General features: G+C 46.1%; 1 protein-coding gene across 3 annotated transcripts in view; it reads right to left on the bottom strand.

Annotated features, from left to right (window-relative positions):
- FAM135B (family with sequence similarity 135 member B) overlaps window positions 1-18,615 on the bottom strand; it is a 174,501-nt gene that overhangs the window by 55,266 nt on the left and 100,620 nt on the right. For all 3 annotated transcript variants that reach the window (XM_056522809.1, XM_056522810.1, XM_056522811.1), the window contains one exon: window positions 15,708-15,757. In XM_056522809.1, the coding sequence (XP_056378784.1) occupies window positions 15,708-15,757 (50 nt within the window). The remainder of the gene's footprint in view (window positions 1-15,707; window positions 15,758-18,615) is intronic.

Raw genomic sequence — 18,615 nt, forward strand, 5'->3', positions numbered from 1 at the left:
TTCTGCTACGTCCGACCTTGCTTCTGCCTACTCCCTTGTACCGCGCCTATCTTCAGCAGCCAGAGAGGTGAGCCGTTGCTAGTGGATACGACCTGGTCACTACCGCCGCAGCAAGACCATCCCGCTTTGCGGCGGGCTCTGGTGAAAACCAGTAGTGGCTTAGAACCGGTCCACTAGCACGGTCCACGCCAATCCCTCTCTGGCACAGAGGGTCCACTACCTGCCAGCCGGCATCGTGACAGTAGATCCGGCCATGGATCCCGCTGAAGTTCCTCTGCCAGTTGTCGCTGACCTCACCACGGTGGTCGCCCAGCAGTCACAACAGATAGCGCAACAAGGCCAACAGTTGTCTCAACTGACCGTTATGCTACAACAGTTGCTACCACAGCTTCAGCAGTCATCTCCTCCGCCAGCTCCTGCACCTCCTCCGCAGCGAGTGGCCGCTCCTGGGATACGCTTATCCTTGCCGGATAAATTTGATGGGGACTCTAAGTTTTGCCGTGGCTTTCTTTCCCAATGTTCCCTGCATCTGGAGATGATGTCGGACCTGTTTCCCACTGAAAGGTCTAAGGTGGCTTTCGTAGTCAGTCTTCTGTCCGGAAAAGCCCTGTCATGGGCCACACCGCTCTGGGACCGCAATGACCCCGTCACTGCCTCTGTACACTCCTTCTTCTCGGAAATCCGAAGTGTCTTTGAGGAACCTGCCCGAGCCTCTTCTGCTGAGACTGCCCTGTTGAACCTGGTCCAGGGTAATTCTTCCGTTGGCGAGTATGCCGTACAATTCCGTACACTTGCTTCAGAATTGTCCTGGAATAATGAGGCCCTCTGCGCGACCTTCAAAAAAGGCCTATCCAGCAACATTAAAGATGTTCTGGCCGCACGAGAAATTCCTGCTAATCTACATGAACTTATTCACCTAGCCACTCGCATTGACATGCGTTTTTCTGAAAGGCGTCAGGAACTCCGCCAAGATATGGACTCTGTTCGCACGAGGCGTTTCGTCTCCTCGGCTCCTCTCTCCTCTGGTCCCCTGCAATCTGTTCCTGTGCCTCCCGCCGTGGAGGCTATGCAGGTCGACCGGTCTCGCCTGACACCTCAAGAGAGGACACGACGCCGTATGGAGAACCTCTGCCTGTACTGTGCTAGTACCGAACACTTCCTGAGGGATTGTCCTATCCGTCCTCCCCGCCTGGAAAGACGTACGCTGACTCCGCACAAAGGTGAGACAGTCCTTGATGTCTACTCTGCTTCTCCACGTCTTACTGTGCCAGTGCGGATGTCTGCCTCTGCCTTCTCCTTCTCTACAGTGGCCTTCTTGGACTCTGGATCTGCAGGAAATTTTATTTTGGCCTCTCTCGTCAACAGGTTCAACATCCCGGTGACCAGTCTCACCAGACCCCTCTACATCAATTGTGTAAATAATGAAAGATTGGACTGTACCATACGTTTCCGCACGGAGCCCCTTCTTATGAGCATCGGATCTCATCATGAGAGGATTGAACTTTTGGTCCTCCCCAATTGCACCTCGGAGATTCTCCTTGGACTTCCCTGGCTTCAACTTCATTCCCCAACCCTGGATTGGTCCACTGGGGAGATCAAGAGTTGGGGGTCCTCTTGTTCCAAGAACTGTCTAAAACCGGTTCCCAGTAACCCTTGCCGTAACTCTGTGGTTCCTCCAGTAACCGGTCTCCCTAAGGCCTATATGGACTTCGCGGATGTTTTCTGCAAAAAACAAGCTGAGACTCTACCTCCTCACAGGCCTTATGATTGCCCTATCGACCTCCTCCCGGGTACTACTCCACCCCGGGGCAGAATTTATCCTCTCTCTGCCCCAGAGACTCTTGCCATGTCCGAATACGTCCAGGAGAATCTAAAAAAGGGCTTTATCCGTAAATCCTCCTCTCCTGCCGGAGCCGGATTTTTCTTTGTGTCCAAAAAAGATGGCTCCCTACGTCCTTGCATTGACTACCGCGGTCTTAATAAAATCACGGTTAAGAACCGCTACCCCTTACCCCTCATCTCTGAACTCTTTGATCGCCTCCAAGGTGCCCACATCTTCACTAAATTGGACTTAAGAGGCGCCTATAACCTCATCCGCATCAGAGAGGGGGACGAGTGGAAAACGGCATTTAACACCAGAGATGGACACTTTGAGTATCTGGTCATGCCCTTTGGACTGTGCAATGCCCCTGCCGTCTTCCAAGACTTTGTCAATGAAATTTTTCGTGATCTGTTATACTCCTGTGTTGTTGTATATCTGGACGATATCCTAATTTTTTCTGCCAATCTAGAAGAACACCGCCAGCATGTCCGTATGGTTCTTCAGAGACTTCGTGACAACCAACTCTATGCCAAAATTGAGAAATGTCTGTTTGAATGCCAATCTCTTCCTTTTCTAGGATATTTGGTCTCTGGCCAGGGACTACAGATGGATCCAGACAAACTCTCTGCCGTCTTAGATTGGCCACGCCCCTCCGGACTCCGTGCTATCCAACGCTTTTTGGGGTTCGCCAATTATTACAGGCAATTTATTCCACATTTTTCTACCATTGTGGCTCCTATCGTGGCTTTAACCAAAAAAAATGCTGATCCCAAGTCCTGGCCTCCTCAAGCAGAAGACTCCTTTAAACGACTCAAGTCTGCCTTTTCTTCGGCTCCCGTGCTCTCCAGACCTGACCCTTCCAAACCCTTCCTATTGGAGGTTGATGCCTCCTCAGTGGGAGCTGGAGCTGTTCTTCTACAAAAAAATTCTTCCGGGCATGCTGTCACTTGTGGTTTTTTCTCTAGGACCTTCTCTCCAGCGGAGAGGAACTACTCCATCGGGGATCGAGAGCTTCTAGCCATTAAATTAGCACTTGAGGAATGGAGGCATCTGCTGGAGGGATCAAGATTTCCTGTTATTATCTACACCGACCACAAGAACCTCTCCTACCTCCAGTCTGCCCAACGGCTGAATCCTCGCCAGGCCCGGTGGTCTCTGTTCTTTGCCCGATTTAATTTTGAGATTCACTTTCGTCCTGCCGATAAGAACATTAGGGCCGATGCTCTCTCTCGTTCCTCGGATGCCTCAGAAGTTGATCTCCCTCCGCAACACATCATTCCACCTGACTGCCTGATCTCCACTTCTCCTGCCTCCATCAGGCAGACTCCTCCAGGAAAGACCTTTGTTTCTCCACGCCAACGCCTCGGAATCCTCAAATGGGGTCACTCCTCCCATCTCGCAGGTCATGCGGGCATCAAGAAATCTGTGCAACTCATCTCCCGCTTCTATTGGTGGCCGACTCTGGAGACGGATGTTGGGGACTTTGTGCGAGCCTGCACTATCTGTGCCCGGGATAAGACTCCTCGCCAGAAGCCCGCTGGTTTTCTTCATCCTCTGCCTGTCCCCGAACAGCCTTGGTCTCTGATTGGTATGGATTTTATTACTGATTTACCCCCTTCCCGTGGCAACACCGTTATTTGGGTGGTCGTTGATCGATTCTCCAAAATGGCACATTTCATCCCTCTTCCTGGTCTTCCTTCTGCGCCTCAGTTGGCTAAACAATTTTTTGTACACATTTTTCGTCTTCACGGGTTGCCTACGCAGATTGTCTCGGATAGAGGGGTCCAATTCGTGTCTAAATTCTGGAGGGCTCTCTGTAAACAACTCAAGATTAAATTAAATTTCTCCTCTGCATATCATCCCCAGTCCAATGGACAAGTAGAAAGAATTAACCAGATCCTTGGTGATTATTTGCGACATTTTGTTTCCTCCCGCCAGGATGACTGGGCAGATCTCCTTCCATGGGCCGAATTCTCGTATAACTTCAGGGTCTCTGAATCTTCCTCCAAATCCCCATTTTTCGTGGTGTACGGCCGTCACCCTCTTCCCCCCCTCCCTACCCCCTTGCCCTCTGGTCTGCCCGCTGTGGATGAAATTTCTCGTGACCTTTCCATTATATGGAGAGAGACCCAAAATTCTCTCTTACAGGCTTCTTCACGCATGAAGAGGTTCGCGGATAAGAAAAGAAGAGCTCCCCCCGTTTTTTCCCCTGGAGACAAGGTATGGCTCTCCGCTAAATATGTCCGCTTCCGTGTCCCTAGCTACAAGTTGGGACCACGCTATCTTGGTCCTTTCAAAATTTTGTGTCAAATTAATCCTGTCTCTTATAAACTTCTTCTTCCTCCTTCTCTTCGTATCCCTAATGCCTTTCACGTCTCTCTTCTCAAACCACTCATCCTCAACCGTTTTTCTCCCAAATCTGTTCCTCCCACTCCTGTTTCCGGCTCCTCGGACGTCTTCTCGGTCAAGGAAATTTTGGCTGCCAAAAAGGTCAGAGGGAAAAATTTTTTTTTAGTAGACTGGGAGGGTTGTGGTCCTGAAGAGAGATCCTGGGAACCTGAGGACAACATCCTTGACAAAAGTCTGCTCCTCAGGTTCTCAGGCTCCAAGAAGAGGGGGAGACCCAAGGGGGGGGGTACTGTTACGCCGAGCGCTCCGGGTCCCCGCTCCTCCCCGGAGCGCTCGCTTCACTCCCTCCGCTGCAGCGCTCCGGTCACGTCCTCTGACCCGGGGCGCTGCGATCCCGCTGCCAGCCGGGGTGCGATTCGCGATGCGGGTAGCGCCCGCTCGCGATGCGCACCCCGGCTCCCCTACCTGACTCGCTCCCCGTCTGTTCTGTCCCGGCGCGCGCGGCCCCGCTCCCTAGGGCGCGCGCGCGCCGGGTCTCTGCGATTTAAAGGGCCACTGCGCCGCTGATTGGCGCAGTGGTTCCAATTAGGGTTTTCACCTGTGCACTTCCCTATATTACCTCACTTCCCTTGCACTCCCTTGCCGGATCTTGTTGCCTTAGTGCCAGTGAAAGCGTTCCTTGTGTGTTCCTTGCCTGTGTTTCCAGACCTTCTGCCGTTGCCCCTGACTACGATCCTTGCTGCCTGCCCCGACCTTCTGCTACGTCCGACCTTGCTTCTGCCTACTCCCTTGTACCGCGCCTATCTTCAGCAGCCAGAGAGGTGAGCCGTTGCTAGTGGATACGACCTGGTCACTACCGCCGCAGCAAGACCATCCCGCTTTGCGGCGGGCTCTGGTGAAAACCAGTAGTGGCTTAGAACCGGTCCACTAGCACGGTCCACGCCAATCCCTCTCTGGCACAGAGGGTCCACTACCTGCCAGCCGGCATCGTGACAACGGTTCCTGATATGTACAGAAGTGTCAGCAGAGAGCACTGTGGTCAGACAAAAAAAGGAAATTCAAAAAGAAAAGAGCACACTGCAGCTGATAAGTACTGGAAGGATTTCGATTTTTAAATACTGTATATACTCGAGTATAAGCCGAGTTTTTCAGCACTGAAAACGCCCCCCTTGGCTTATACTCGAGTGAACTCTCCGCCTGGAAACATCTGGAGGTCCGCAGGTTGAAGACCACTGCGCGGGCCTTCGTCGTCATCCAGCCCCCCCCCCCCTTTTAGTTTTCTACTCACCTCCCCTCGGTGGGAAAGAAGGGTGAGCTGGTCCGGGCCATCTATGCTGCAGGGACCGTCCGGTGGGGAGGGTTAGTCGTTCCGGGCTGTACATTTTCACCAGGAGGCCGTCTTCTCCGCTCGCTCCATCCCCGGACTAGTGACGTTGCCTTGATGACGACGCACAGGGACTTTCATGCGCATGAACGTCCCTGTGCGTCGTCGTCAAGGCAACATCACTAGTCCGGGGCCGGAGCGAGCGGAGAAGAGGGCCTCCTGGTGAAAATGGCTGAAAATGGCCGATGGCTGTCTGGGCATGCTGGGAGTTGTAGTTTTGCAACATCTGGAGGTCCGCAGGTTGAAGACCACTGAGGGGATTGACAGGCGGTGATGATGAAGGGGGGAGATGATGACAGGGTGAAAATGACAGGGGGGATGATGTATTTCCCACCCTAGGCTTATAGTCGAGTCAATAACTTTTCCTAGGTTTTTGGGGTGAAATTAGGGGCCTCGGCTTATATTCGGGTCGGCTTATACTCGAGTATATACGGTAGGAGTAATTTACAAATCTGTTTAACTTTCTGGCATCAATTGATTAAAAATGTATTTTTTTTTAATGAAATATTGTAATTGTATTTTGATTTTTTTTTTTTGTTAGATTGTATTAGTCGATTGGAAAAATGAATAAAAATATTAAAATGATTAAATAACGCATTTCTCAAGTGTGACTACCAACAGTTTCTTCTGGCAAAATCAGTTAGTTATCAACATGACGTCCCCCTTTTCATTTCACTAAGGCCTCATTCACATTGCTGCTGGACTCTGTCTATTTGGAGTTGCGTCAGCAATCCGGGAGTAAAGCGGAGAAAAAAAAAATAATGCAAGCTCTATATTTTCTTTGCTAAAATACTGTAAAATTACCGGGTCACCGACGGCAGGTGAATGGGGGCCATCGGGACCCAGCAGTAGCCATTTGCATCTGGCCAGTTTCAGGGTCTGATAGGCTCAAAAAAAAAAAAAAAAAAAGGCCGATCGGACGCTTAACAGGTCAGATGAAAATGGCCGTGCGAACCTAGCTTAAGATTCTATATTTTTATTAATTCTGGAAAAAATTCCAGTCACAGAAGTCAGTGGAGTCTAAAGGAGCAGTCAAGTGCTCGGCAACTACACTACACCGCTAGCATTCCGTCATACAGGTCAAGTCAATCAAAGTCCAAGTTGTGGGAAGATGTGCCTGAGAGCCTAAAAGGCCCATGATGCTAGTCAAGGATTGTGTGTAGAAGTGTAGAAAGCCTCTGGCAGCTCCGATCCAAAAGTCAAAGTCTATCCCTGGCAGTAAGCAATTCCTGGATGTAGTGTGGAGTACTCCACGTCTGTGTTAGTTATCTCCAAAGTCAGTCTAAAGTCCAATCAAGTCATCACAGTTGCACCATAACTACAAGTTCCAGAGTGCCCAGTGATCTAAAGTGACTATTTCTGCAACTTTACCCCAATATTGCACTACCAATGTTTACTGTTATACTGTAATGGATATTTTATATATATATATATATATATATATATATATATATATATATATGTATATATATACACACACACAATGACCCCTTGACCTACGATGGCCCCGATATACGATAATTTTAACATACGATCACTCTCAGAGGCAGCATCAACATACGATGCTTTTTTATGTCGGGGCCATCGCATAAACGGCTATCCGGCAGCGCAGACTGCTTCAGCTACCACCGGATATCCGTTTACGGTGCCCCGTGTGGTCCGCTGACGATCACTTACCTGTCCTCGGGGCTCCGGTGCGTCCTCTTCGGGATCCTCTGCATCGTCGGCGCTCTCCATCGTCGTCATCACGTCGCTGTGCACGCCGTCCTGTCATCCAATAGGAGCGGCGTGCGTAGTGACGTGATGGCGGCGACGGAGAGCGTGGATGCCGGGGAAGCAGAGGCCTTGCCGGAGTGTCGGGGTCACCTCGGGGACGCGGCGACAGTGATGGACGGCGACGAGCGGTGATGGTCCGGAGCGGCGGGGACAGGTGAGTACAACTTCCTCTAACAGTGGTCTACAACCTGCGGACCTCCAGATGTTGCAAAACTACAACAACCAGCATGCCCGGACAGCCAACGGCTGTCCGGGCATGCTGGGTGTTGTAGTTTTGCAACATCTGGAGGTCCGCAGGTTGTAGACCACTGTCCTATACTTTACATTGCACGGATCCCTCAACATACGATGGTTTCAACAAACGATGGTCCATTTGGAACGGATTACCATCGTATGTTGAGGGACCACTGAATGTGTACAGTATAAAAAGACTATTTGACAAGGCCCATCCTCCATGCTACTCTGCTCCTTGTTCCCCCCCCCCCCCCTCCCTTCGTGTAAGGAATTTCCTGTCCTAGCCAATGCCTTAAAGCCTTCAAAAAAATCTGACAGAGAGACCATACCTTATATGGTATGCCAAGGCTATATTCACCTCTCTAGTGAGGGTGAGAACTTACACTTATTGCAATGACTATATAACTGGACGACTGCCAAATAAAATGTAGAAGTATGTTATCACTGACAATGTGTGTCTGTGTGATTTACTTATGTGCATGCACTTTAATCTGATCAATATATAACGAATTTTACAGGGGTTAGATATTTACTAGGTCACTGATACAATCCATACCAATACTGCATGGCCTGTAACATCCGCCTCCAAGAACGTTCAGTAAAAGCAGTTTCCGTAACTTTGCATCTTTGGTTTTTATTGCCCCAGCGCTTGGCCCAGGAAGCTGATTATCCTTGGATTGTGGAGGTTAACAATACCCTGGCATCACAAACTCTATTCCAGTCACAAAACCCTGTCAATACACCATACTCACCACCCCGTTAGCCATCACAAAAGGATTATCCAACCTTATAAAACGAATGGCTTATTGATAAGATTGGCCATCACTTTTATATTACGAGGGGTCCGATTTCTGGAATCCCATCTAATGAGCTGTGAGATGGGGTTTCGACGCTAAGGTGAGTGGATAAGACAATGCTGTAGTACCTTGCACCACCACCACTAATACTATGACGATGCAAAAACCACTATAAACTATTCAAGCTACTGATCATCAGGGGTGCCAGGAGTCGGACCCCCACTGATCTAATACTGATGGCTCAATCTTAGGATAGGTCATCAATTAAGGCTGTATAGCTCCTTTAAGGGTAGGGTCACATGTAGTACATCTGCAGAATATTTCACGGTGTGGATGTGCTGACACCAATCATTAGCAGAAGGGACTAGCACCAGCACATCCGCAGCGGTAAGTACGCTGCAGATGCGCTACATGTGACCCTACCATTAAAGGAAATCTGTCATCTGCAATTCCAAACTGCTGAGACGGCTCTAGGACCACTCAGAAGTGCACCGGCAATGCATTTCCAAGTGGACACCGATGAAAGAATTGACATGTTAATTCTTACAGCAGAGAATTACATTTTGCCATGTTGACGGAGCTGCAGAATCCCATTGAAATCAATGGAACTCTGCTGCAATGGAATTTCCGAGCGCAATCCAGGACAAAGATTCCCCTCTGAAATTCTGTTGTGTAAACATGGTCTTAGATTCTATTAAGGCAAGGAGTCACATGACACCTTTTATATAAAGATGTAGCCATTGTTAACATTATCCTTGATGCACTACACTGCTACGATATCAGGCCAGGGATTTTTTTAAGGTAGCCTGGTGAATTGCTTATTCTGTAATTTAAAGGGGAGCTCAGCCGAAGGCTCGTGACGTCAAGGCCGCACCCCGCTTGTGACATCACGGCCATGCCCCCTCAATGCAAGTCTATGGGAGGGGGCGTGACGGCAGTCACGCCCCCTCCCATAGACTTGCATTGAGGGGGTATGGCCGCATTGTCACGAGCGGGGCGTGTCCGTGAGGTCACCAGCCTCCGCCCCGCATAGCCAGTCATCCTGCACGGAGCGAAGTTTTCTCTGTGCATGTCTGGGGTGCCGCAGCCGAGATCGCAGGGGTCCCCAGCGGTGGGACCCCCCGGGATAAGATGTCTAGGGGCGGAGTACCCCTTTAAGATGTTGCTAGCAGGTGGCAGCACTTGTTCATGTAACTTTTTCTCAAATAGACTGCAGCATACGTAGGTCCATGTGTCACCTGGTGGTGAAATGTAGGAATGACATGCTAAAATCTACGAATTATTTTTAATGTGATTTTTTTTTCTCAAAGCTTTAAATAAAAGTTTACCATTATGCGCTAACATGTATAATGGTAACAGCGGCTAAATCTGTATCTGTCTGTACTTTATAACGAATAAAAATGCTTTTATTCTATGGTGTAATTAGTAGTGCTAAGGGCTGGAACACCTCCTCTTTCCCCCTCCCTGTCCCTCCTTGATTGACAGTCAGCTGGAAGCCGAGCCCTGTTTCTTAATCTCGCACATCAGGACAATTTGTATACATTGCGCAGGAAACTGGGCTCCACTTCCAGCTGACTGTCAGTCAAACAGAAATAGGGATGGGAGGGGAAGAGAAGGAGATGAAGCAGCCCCCAGCAGCTTAGGGCTTCGGGAACGACTCTTTGACAGCTGGCTCTAGAGAATAAAATAATTGTTCTATGGTCCTAAAAATTGGCCCCCATACTGCTTCATAGACAGAAAAGAAAGAAATAAGTAAAAATTATACAAGTCAGAAGTGGCAATCTGAGGAATACAGATAACATTTCAATTTTATCATAGTAAAAAAAAAAAAAGTGTATTTATTTTACCTTCAAAAATATATATATTTAAATATATATTATTTTCTGTTTTCTAGTATATTTTATAACAAAATATAAAAAAAAAATACAACAGGTCCCGCAAAAAACCAAGCCTACATATGGTTCTGTAGCTAGAGAATTAAAGGGGTACTCCCTTGCCCCAGTCTTTTGAACATCCAGATCAGAAGGCTTGAAGCAGCAGTCGCGGTATCACGGCCATGCCCCTCGTGACATCATGTCATGCCCTCTTGTGATGTCACACCACGGCCCCTCCATTGATGTCTATGGGAGGGGGCGTGACGACTAACACGTGCCTTCCCATAGACATCAATGGACGGGGCATGGCATGACGTTACGAGGGGAGGCGTGGCCGTGACGTTGCGACCGCAAACTCCTGCTCAAAGCCTAGTGAACCGGATGTTCAGAAGGCTGGGGCACGGGAATACCCCTTTAAAAGAGTTATGGCTCTTCGGAGATGGGGAGGAAAAATAAGAGAATTTTTTTTTTTTGTCTAAGGGGTTAATAATAATAATATTAATAATAAATAAGACAATAATGATAAGTACAATGACACCTTTGAAAGGGGTATTCCAGGATTTTTTTATTTGACTATGCTACAGGGGCTGTAAAGTTAGTGTAGTCCATAATATAGTGTCTGTACCTGTGTGTGACGGTTTTCTCACAATTCTTATGTGATTTTCACTCCAATATTTACTTTTAACAGTATACAAAATGACTGTTGTCTCAGATTATTCCCAGGTTGCAATGGGGCCAAGACCTGACTCACAAGTCAGCTGATAACAGGGAGCCTGTCTGCTTCAATGGGTGGAGGAATCAATCTGCGACTAATGCAACAGATGTAGGCACCCTGATTGAAAACCACAGGTCTTTTGAATGGATGCAGCTCGTTTATGTTTCAATGGGTGGGGTGGCTGATGTGTGGGAGGGAGGAAAATGGAATTGTGGGATTTGTAGTCAAAAAAAGAGAAGTCAAACAGGAAATACTGGTTCACAAACAGCTAGCCACAGTGTTATGGTAATCTCACAACCTAGCCATTTAGCCCCAAGACAAGCGCAGATCCTTCCTAAGCATGTCCATTACTGTCTGCCAGGTACGTACTAAAATCACCTTATGGTGGAGAACCCCTTTAATTATCTCCTAGGGAGCTCTGTACAACTTGACCTACATCATGTACCTGCTCGGTACTGATTCTGCTTAATTCAGAAGGCTTCCGGAGAAGCAGCAGGCCGGCTGGCAGAGGTCCTCCCGTAGTTATCTGCTGATGCATCTGCTTTCATCTCTAAACGTACCTTTCAGAGGAACAGCAACTGAGCGATATAATCTGCCAATCCTGAATTAGAGATAAGATAGTCTGTAGGATGAGGAACCAAGCTGTGTGGGAACTATTGAAGTCTTCCCGGGGCTGCTAGGTGACCAACTCCACATCTGAGCGGAGACTCGGCGAGATCTGAAGACAGCCGGAGGCAGCGCTGAGCGTGCAGGAGAAGGTGCAGATCAAAGACTGTTGTGATCATTATTAACTATTCTACATGCAGCAGATATAGCTCGACCCAGGGGCTATTTTTACTCTGCTGTCGGAGTTACTTTATTATTTAATAAGGAGCAGGTGGGTGGGCATGATCGAGAAGCACAGCAACTTTCTTAGAAGAATCAAAAGTTGCAATGGGGATTTTTTCTTATGTGTTAATTTGGAATTTAAGGGGTACTCCGCTGCCAGACATCTTATCCCCTATCAAAAGAATAGGGGATAAGATGTCTGATCGCAGGGGTCCCGCCGCTGGGTCCGCTCCCCCCCCCCCCCCCCACAATTTCCAGCAGCACTTGGCACTCTAAACAAGTTCCTGCATCAGTGGTTGTGATGTCACGGTCATGCCCCTTATGACATTATGCCACATCCCCTCCCATAGACATGAATGGAGGGGATTTGGCATGATGTCATGAGGGGGCGTGGCTGTGACATCACGATCACGGACTCTGACTCTGAGCATTCTGAACAGAATGTTCAGAACGCTGGAGCACCGAAATAGCTCTCTAATTGTATCTAATAACAAAAAATGACACACATGAGGGAACAGGTTTGTTCCTCATGGGCGGGGCTTCTCAAACTTTTCCTACTGCAGATTCACCAGGAAGAAGAAAGTGAGAAAATTCTACCAAACCTAAAAATGTTGCACAATTTTTCATTTCAGGTTTTTCCTAAACCCAATTGTTTTGATAAACTAGAGCTAGGTGTATCGGGAAAAGAACCTCTGGAGCATTCACATTGGGATTGCCTCAGCAGCCATACAGATGTGTCCTTACTCAACTTTCCTCTTGGCTCGACATATATCCTGAGATGACTTGCTTTGAAGAATAACATGATTTGGTACTTGGTACATGATTTTTATACACTGTCGGGAGGGATTTATGCCATAGGTGTCTATGTGGCCATCTAGTGGTGGTGATGTGAATAGCAGTCTGTCAAGCATTTTGCTAGAATCCTGTAATAATGTATTAAATTGAGAAATTATCAACCTGTGTAATTGTCAGACATAAGTTTGGTAAAGTTGGAGAAATGGTCAAGAACCAAATCTGCCAGCCCAAGAGGAGGACGATGCAGTTATCAAGCCAATAGATAAAGGTACTATACGAGAAGAATGAAGTATGCAGAAGACAGGCTTCATGTTACTTATGGGTTGTATAGAGGCTGAAACAGACTGAGGTGGAAAAAATACAAGAGGTCCTATTAAGTCCTAAAGTTTTAGTTAACGAGGAGACATGACAGAAGAAATGATGGTCGACAGCCAATAGGTATCTATGGAAAGATATTGAAGACCATAGACCAAGATCATAGATATAGATAGAGAAGAGGAGAATACAAAGAGCACAGTCTTGTGACGCTCGTACAAAGTATGAAGAGATATGATTATGAAAGACATTGATGGTCTGGTCAGATGGCCCAAACCTCAGCAACCTAAGAAGAAGAAAACCCTACATAAGTCTATATGTGGTGACACGTGGGTGCAAGATACACCTGTCAATTCGTGATGCCAGGGCACCGTTAGCCTACACACGGTCCGAGGTGGAGACAGCTTCTCCTGGGCCAGGCACGGGAAATAAACACACCGACGTCGGGTTACGGATAACTGTCTTTTACTGAGGCAGGAGCAAATGGTACAATACTCGCAGTACGGAGCAGAGTAGAAGGGATGCAGTGTAACCCCTGGGAGCCCTGTTGCCTTGCTGGGCCTTATGGTGCTTTTCAACCACTTGAATTAGATAGACTTGAGACTTGTAGATTAAGAATGCCCGAGGAGATCCACAGCCCACAGGACAGCCTTTGGTGCTGGGACATCACATATAGATATGATGAGCATCAAGTACTCTGTATTATTCTGTGTTTATGGACTGTATATACATAAAAGGTTAATATAGCTGTCATGCCTTTGTAACTTGATATTATTGTATGGGTTACTATGTTTTGTGTTAATAGTGTATAATTCTCTGTTCATGTTGTAATGGCTCCATCTTGTGGCCATTTACATACACTGTAGATATGCACATTAGAAGTTTTCTCAGCCATGTTTGCTTCCATAGCCTGGAGCCTATGCATTCTGATGACATCATCAGTTCAGCCCATAGCAGCCATTTGTAATGACTCGCCCGTGTTTGACCCGAAGGGTTAAACTTCATTGAGAGTTTTGTTTATCTTGGTTGCTGCGACTGAGCCTCTGTGCCTTGGGTGTGGTTCAGTTTCCAGCCAATTAGAGTCCTCCTGTTAGTTTCACAGGCATATATAAGGAGGTCTTTTCCAGTCATTCCTTGCCTGTGAAAGTTCTAGTAACTGACCTAGCAACCTCTGTACTTATATTGTTAATTCTGGTTCTGTGACTCTTGGCTTGGCTTTTGACTACCATTTTACACTCTGTTATTGTACTTTGTTCCCTCCTGGCTTGGACTCTGCTTGTTGACTGCGTATTTGTATGTGTGTGTGTTTAGGTCTATTTTTGTTACTTTGTGTGAATCTAGCTGTTCTCGACCTTTGTCAGTTTTTTGTAGTTAATTATTTTGACTACTGACTCCCATCACTTATATAGGAAGGGACTGGCACCGTAGTTGTGGACCCGCTTGCTAGTGTGGGTACACAAGAAGGCAGGGACAGAGGGAGTGGGAGTTCAGGGCTGCACTCTATCCCTGCTCTACGAGACACCATTACCTCATTTCACAGTCAGTGCTCCAGAGGTGAGCACATGGCTAGTAAGATCCAAAGCAATCCTCTTCATTCAAGCTTATGGTAGCATCTACGGTGTGTCCACACAACTACATTTTCCTCTACATGGGTTTTGATAAATATGCCCATTGTATTTGCATTGGCTTGTACAGTAATGTATTGAATGCATTATCATACATCGGTGTGCATTAGTAAGTGCGTTATTTTTCTGTTTCTAAGTTTCCCAACATATATATCCTTGCAAGTTGGACCTTATTCCTTTTTCAGCTGTCGGTCAAGTTATGTACCCTCATACATAAAAAGGACAGAACAATAGCATTGCTTCTTATATTGAAAGTCGTCATTAGAAATGCAACTCACCAGTGACCAGACTGCTGGGGAAACACTGGGCTTCCATGGACATAGGATGTCGTCTACAGGGGGCACTATCTTGGTCTCAGTGGAGGAATCTTATCACCAAACATGTCTTAAAGGGGTACTCCCCTCCCCAGCATTTGGAACATCTAGTTCCGAACACTGGGTGCAGGCTTCGAGGGTTGCCACCCCCCTCGCAATATCACGCCCCACCCCTTATCAATGCAAGTCTATGGAAGGGGGTGTGATGGCCATTGAGGGGCGAGCTGTGACATCATGAAGGGCGGGGCATGATGTCACGAGGGGCGTGGCGACCCCCAAAGCCCGCACCTAGTCTTCCGAACTACATGTTCCGAATGCTGGGGAGTGGCGTACCCCTTTAACATCCTTGACTACTGTATGTAAAGGCATATGTACCATTGAGGCAGACCATGTGGCTGCTATTGGGCCCTTGGAGAGAGGGGGGTCAATCTCTGTATGATCCCATTCTATTTGGAACTAGTTGCAACACATTGTGTTGGACTACTCTGCAGAGGGGATGTCAATGTCCCCAAATATAGGGATGGGGGTATTGATCTAGGGGTGTGAAGAATACCAGGGGGGAAATAAACACCAGGCTTTACTTTCCGGGGCATGGGGTGGGGGGGGGGTGTAGGGCAAATTGTCACAATCGGAAGCCATAGTAGATGGGGCCATTAGGAATGATCGCAACAAATGCTCCATTTAGACTTGAGGAATCAACATGGACAACAGTCTACTCTAGTGTTTCCCAAACAATGTATCTTTAGCTATTGCAAAACAACAACTCCCAGCATGCTGTGAGTTTTTGTTTTGCAACAGCTGGAGGTACACTAGTTTTGAAATGCTAGTCTACCCAAATGCAACATAACACATTGTACATGTCCATGCCAGAGGACTTACTTGCAGATCATTGCAGAGTTGTGAAAAAGTCTTATCAGGCGCCAGTTCCTCTAGAAAAAAAACACACACATATCACTTGTGAGTGGCAGTATTCATCAAAGTATATGGATATACCTCTGTAGCCCAATATGTCCCATCATGTCCTTATCTCTATACTGTCCCATTCATACTGTTGGGTTTGAAAACATTTTTAAAATGTATTCAGAAATGTTAATGTAGCATGTTGTATGATGTATAGTGTAGAGATGCCTGCACTGTATATTGGACTGTCATGAGTATAATATGTGCAGGAATGTTAGTATAGCATTTATTATGGTGTATAGTGTAGGTACACCTGTACTGTACATTGTACTGTCATGTGTATAATGTGTGCAGGAATGTTAGTGTAGCATGTAGACTGATGTATAGTGTAGGTACATCTATGCTGTATCTTGTACTGCCATGTATATAATGGGTGCAGGAATGTCCGTGTAGTGTGTGGTATCATGTACTGTATAGTGTAGGTACACCTGTGCTGTATATTGTACTGCCATGTATATAATGTGTACAGTAATGTTAGTGTAGCATGTAGACTGATGTATAGTGTAGGTACATCTATGCTGTATCTTGTACTGCCATGTATATAATGTGTGCTGGAATGTTAGTGTAGTTAGTGTGTGGTATGATGTACTGTATAGTGTAGGTACACCTGTGCTGTATATTGTACTGCCATGTATATAATGGGTGCAGGAATGTTGGTGTAGCATGTTGTGTGATGTATAGTGTAGGGAACCTGTGCTTTATATTGTACTCATGCATATAATGTGTGCAGGAATGTTAGTGTAGCATGTAGTGTGATGTATAGTGTTGCTCGCGAATATTCGCAATTCGAATTTTAATCGTGAATATCGCATATTCGCGAATTCACAAATATTGCGAATATAGCACTATATATTCGCAATTACGAATATTCTCAAAAAAGTAGGTCAATTGGTAACTAAGAAAGCATTTGAACCGTGGGAACTAGGTCAATTGGCAATTAACTGAGTGTTTGAACCATGGGAAATAGGTTAATGGGGTACCAAATATGGATAAGGGGGTTAATTGAAACTGGATGTTATGTGTAAGGCTGGGTATGAATGAATGAATGAATGAATGAATGGAAGGTTAAGGAACATAATGGGATATTTATCAATACCTGTGCAGAGTAAAGGTTGTCCAGTTGCCCATAGCAACCAATCAGATTGCTTCTTTCATTTTTCAAAGGCCTTGTTAAAAATGATAGAATCATCCTGATTGGTTGCTATGGGCAACTGCACCACTCTTCCTCTACACTGGTTTTGATGAATCTCCCACATAGAGGGAGATTTATCAAAACCTGTACAGAGGAAAAGTCTCTGAGTTGCCCACAGCAACCAAGCAGATCGCTTCCTTCATTTTTCAGAGGCCTTTTCAAAAATTAAAGAAGCAATCTGATTGGGTGCTATGGGCAACTCAGAAACTTTTCCTCTGGACAGGTTTTGATAAATCTCCCCCCATAGGTTTTTATCAAAACCTGTGCAAAGTAAAAGTTGTCCAGTCGCCCATAGCAACCAATCAGATCGCTTCTTTCATTTTGCAGAGGCCTTGTGAAAAATGAAAGAAGCGATCTGATTGGTTGCTATGGGCAACTCAGCAGCTTTTCCTGGAAAGTAAAGTTTAACCCCAACACTGTAACACTCTGTCCCACCCCGGGACTCAAACCACCACACGGTCTCCCATCCACTGTACTGCCGAGACCCACCTGCTCATCTTACAGTTTTACATACCGTGAGATCCCCATAGACTACAATGAGCCTATTGGCTTCAATAGGCAAAAAATCACAGAGTTAATGCACTAGCCCATTAGTTCCCTATACCATTACAGGGAGGGCTTAATTCTCACGAATATTCGCATATGCACATCGATTTTCGCAAATGCGCATACATTTTCGAAAATGTGCATAGAAAAAAAACCGAATATGCAAATTTAGCAAAAAAATGACGAATATTCGTCCATACATTTGCGAAATTTCGCGAATTCGAATATGACCTATGCTGCTCGTAACTAGTGATGTATAGTGTAGGGAACCTGTGCTTTATATTGTACTCTCATGTATATAATGTGTACAGTAATGTTAGTGAAGTGTGTAGTATGATGTATAGAGTGAGAACCTGTGATGTATATTGTGCTGTCATGTATATAATGTGTACAGTAATGTTAGTGTAGTGTGTGGTATGATGTATAGAGTGAGAACCTGTGATGTATATTGTACTCTCATGTATATAATGTGTACAGTAATGTTAGTGTAGTGTGTAGTATGATGTATAGAGTGAGAACCTGTGATGTATATTGTACTCTCATGTATATAATGTGTACAGTAATGTTAGTGTAGTGTGTAGTATGATGTATAGAGTGAGAACCTGTGATGTATATTGTGCTGTCATGTATATAATGTGTACAGTAATGTTAGTGTAGTGTGTAGTATGATGTATAGAGTGAGAACCTGTGATGTATATTGTACTCTCATGTATATAATGTGTACAGTAATGTTAGTGTAGTGTGTGGTATGATGTATAGAGTGAGAACCTGTGATGTATATTGTGCTGTCATGTATATAATGTGTACAGTAATGTTAGTGTAGTGTGTAGTATGATGTATAGAGTGAGAACCTGTGATGTATATTGTGCTGTCATGTATATAATGTGTACAGTAATGTTAGTGTAGTGTGAAGTATGATGTATAGAGTGAGAACCTGTGATGTATATTGTACTCTCATGTATATAATGTGTACAGTAATGTTAGTGTAGTGTGTGGTATGATGTATAGAGTGAGAACCTGTGATGTATATTGTGCTGTGATGTATATAATGTGTACAGTAATGTTAGTGTAGTGTGTGGTATGATGTAT

The sequence above is a fragment of the Hyla sarda genome, chromosome 5 (genome assembly GCF_029499605.1).
Source record: "Hyla sarda isolate aHylSar1 chromosome 5, aHylSar1.hap1, whole genome shotgun sequence".
Taxonomy (NCBI): domain Eukaryota; kingdom Metazoa; phylum Chordata; class Amphibia; order Anura; family Hylidae; genus Hyla; species Hyla sarda.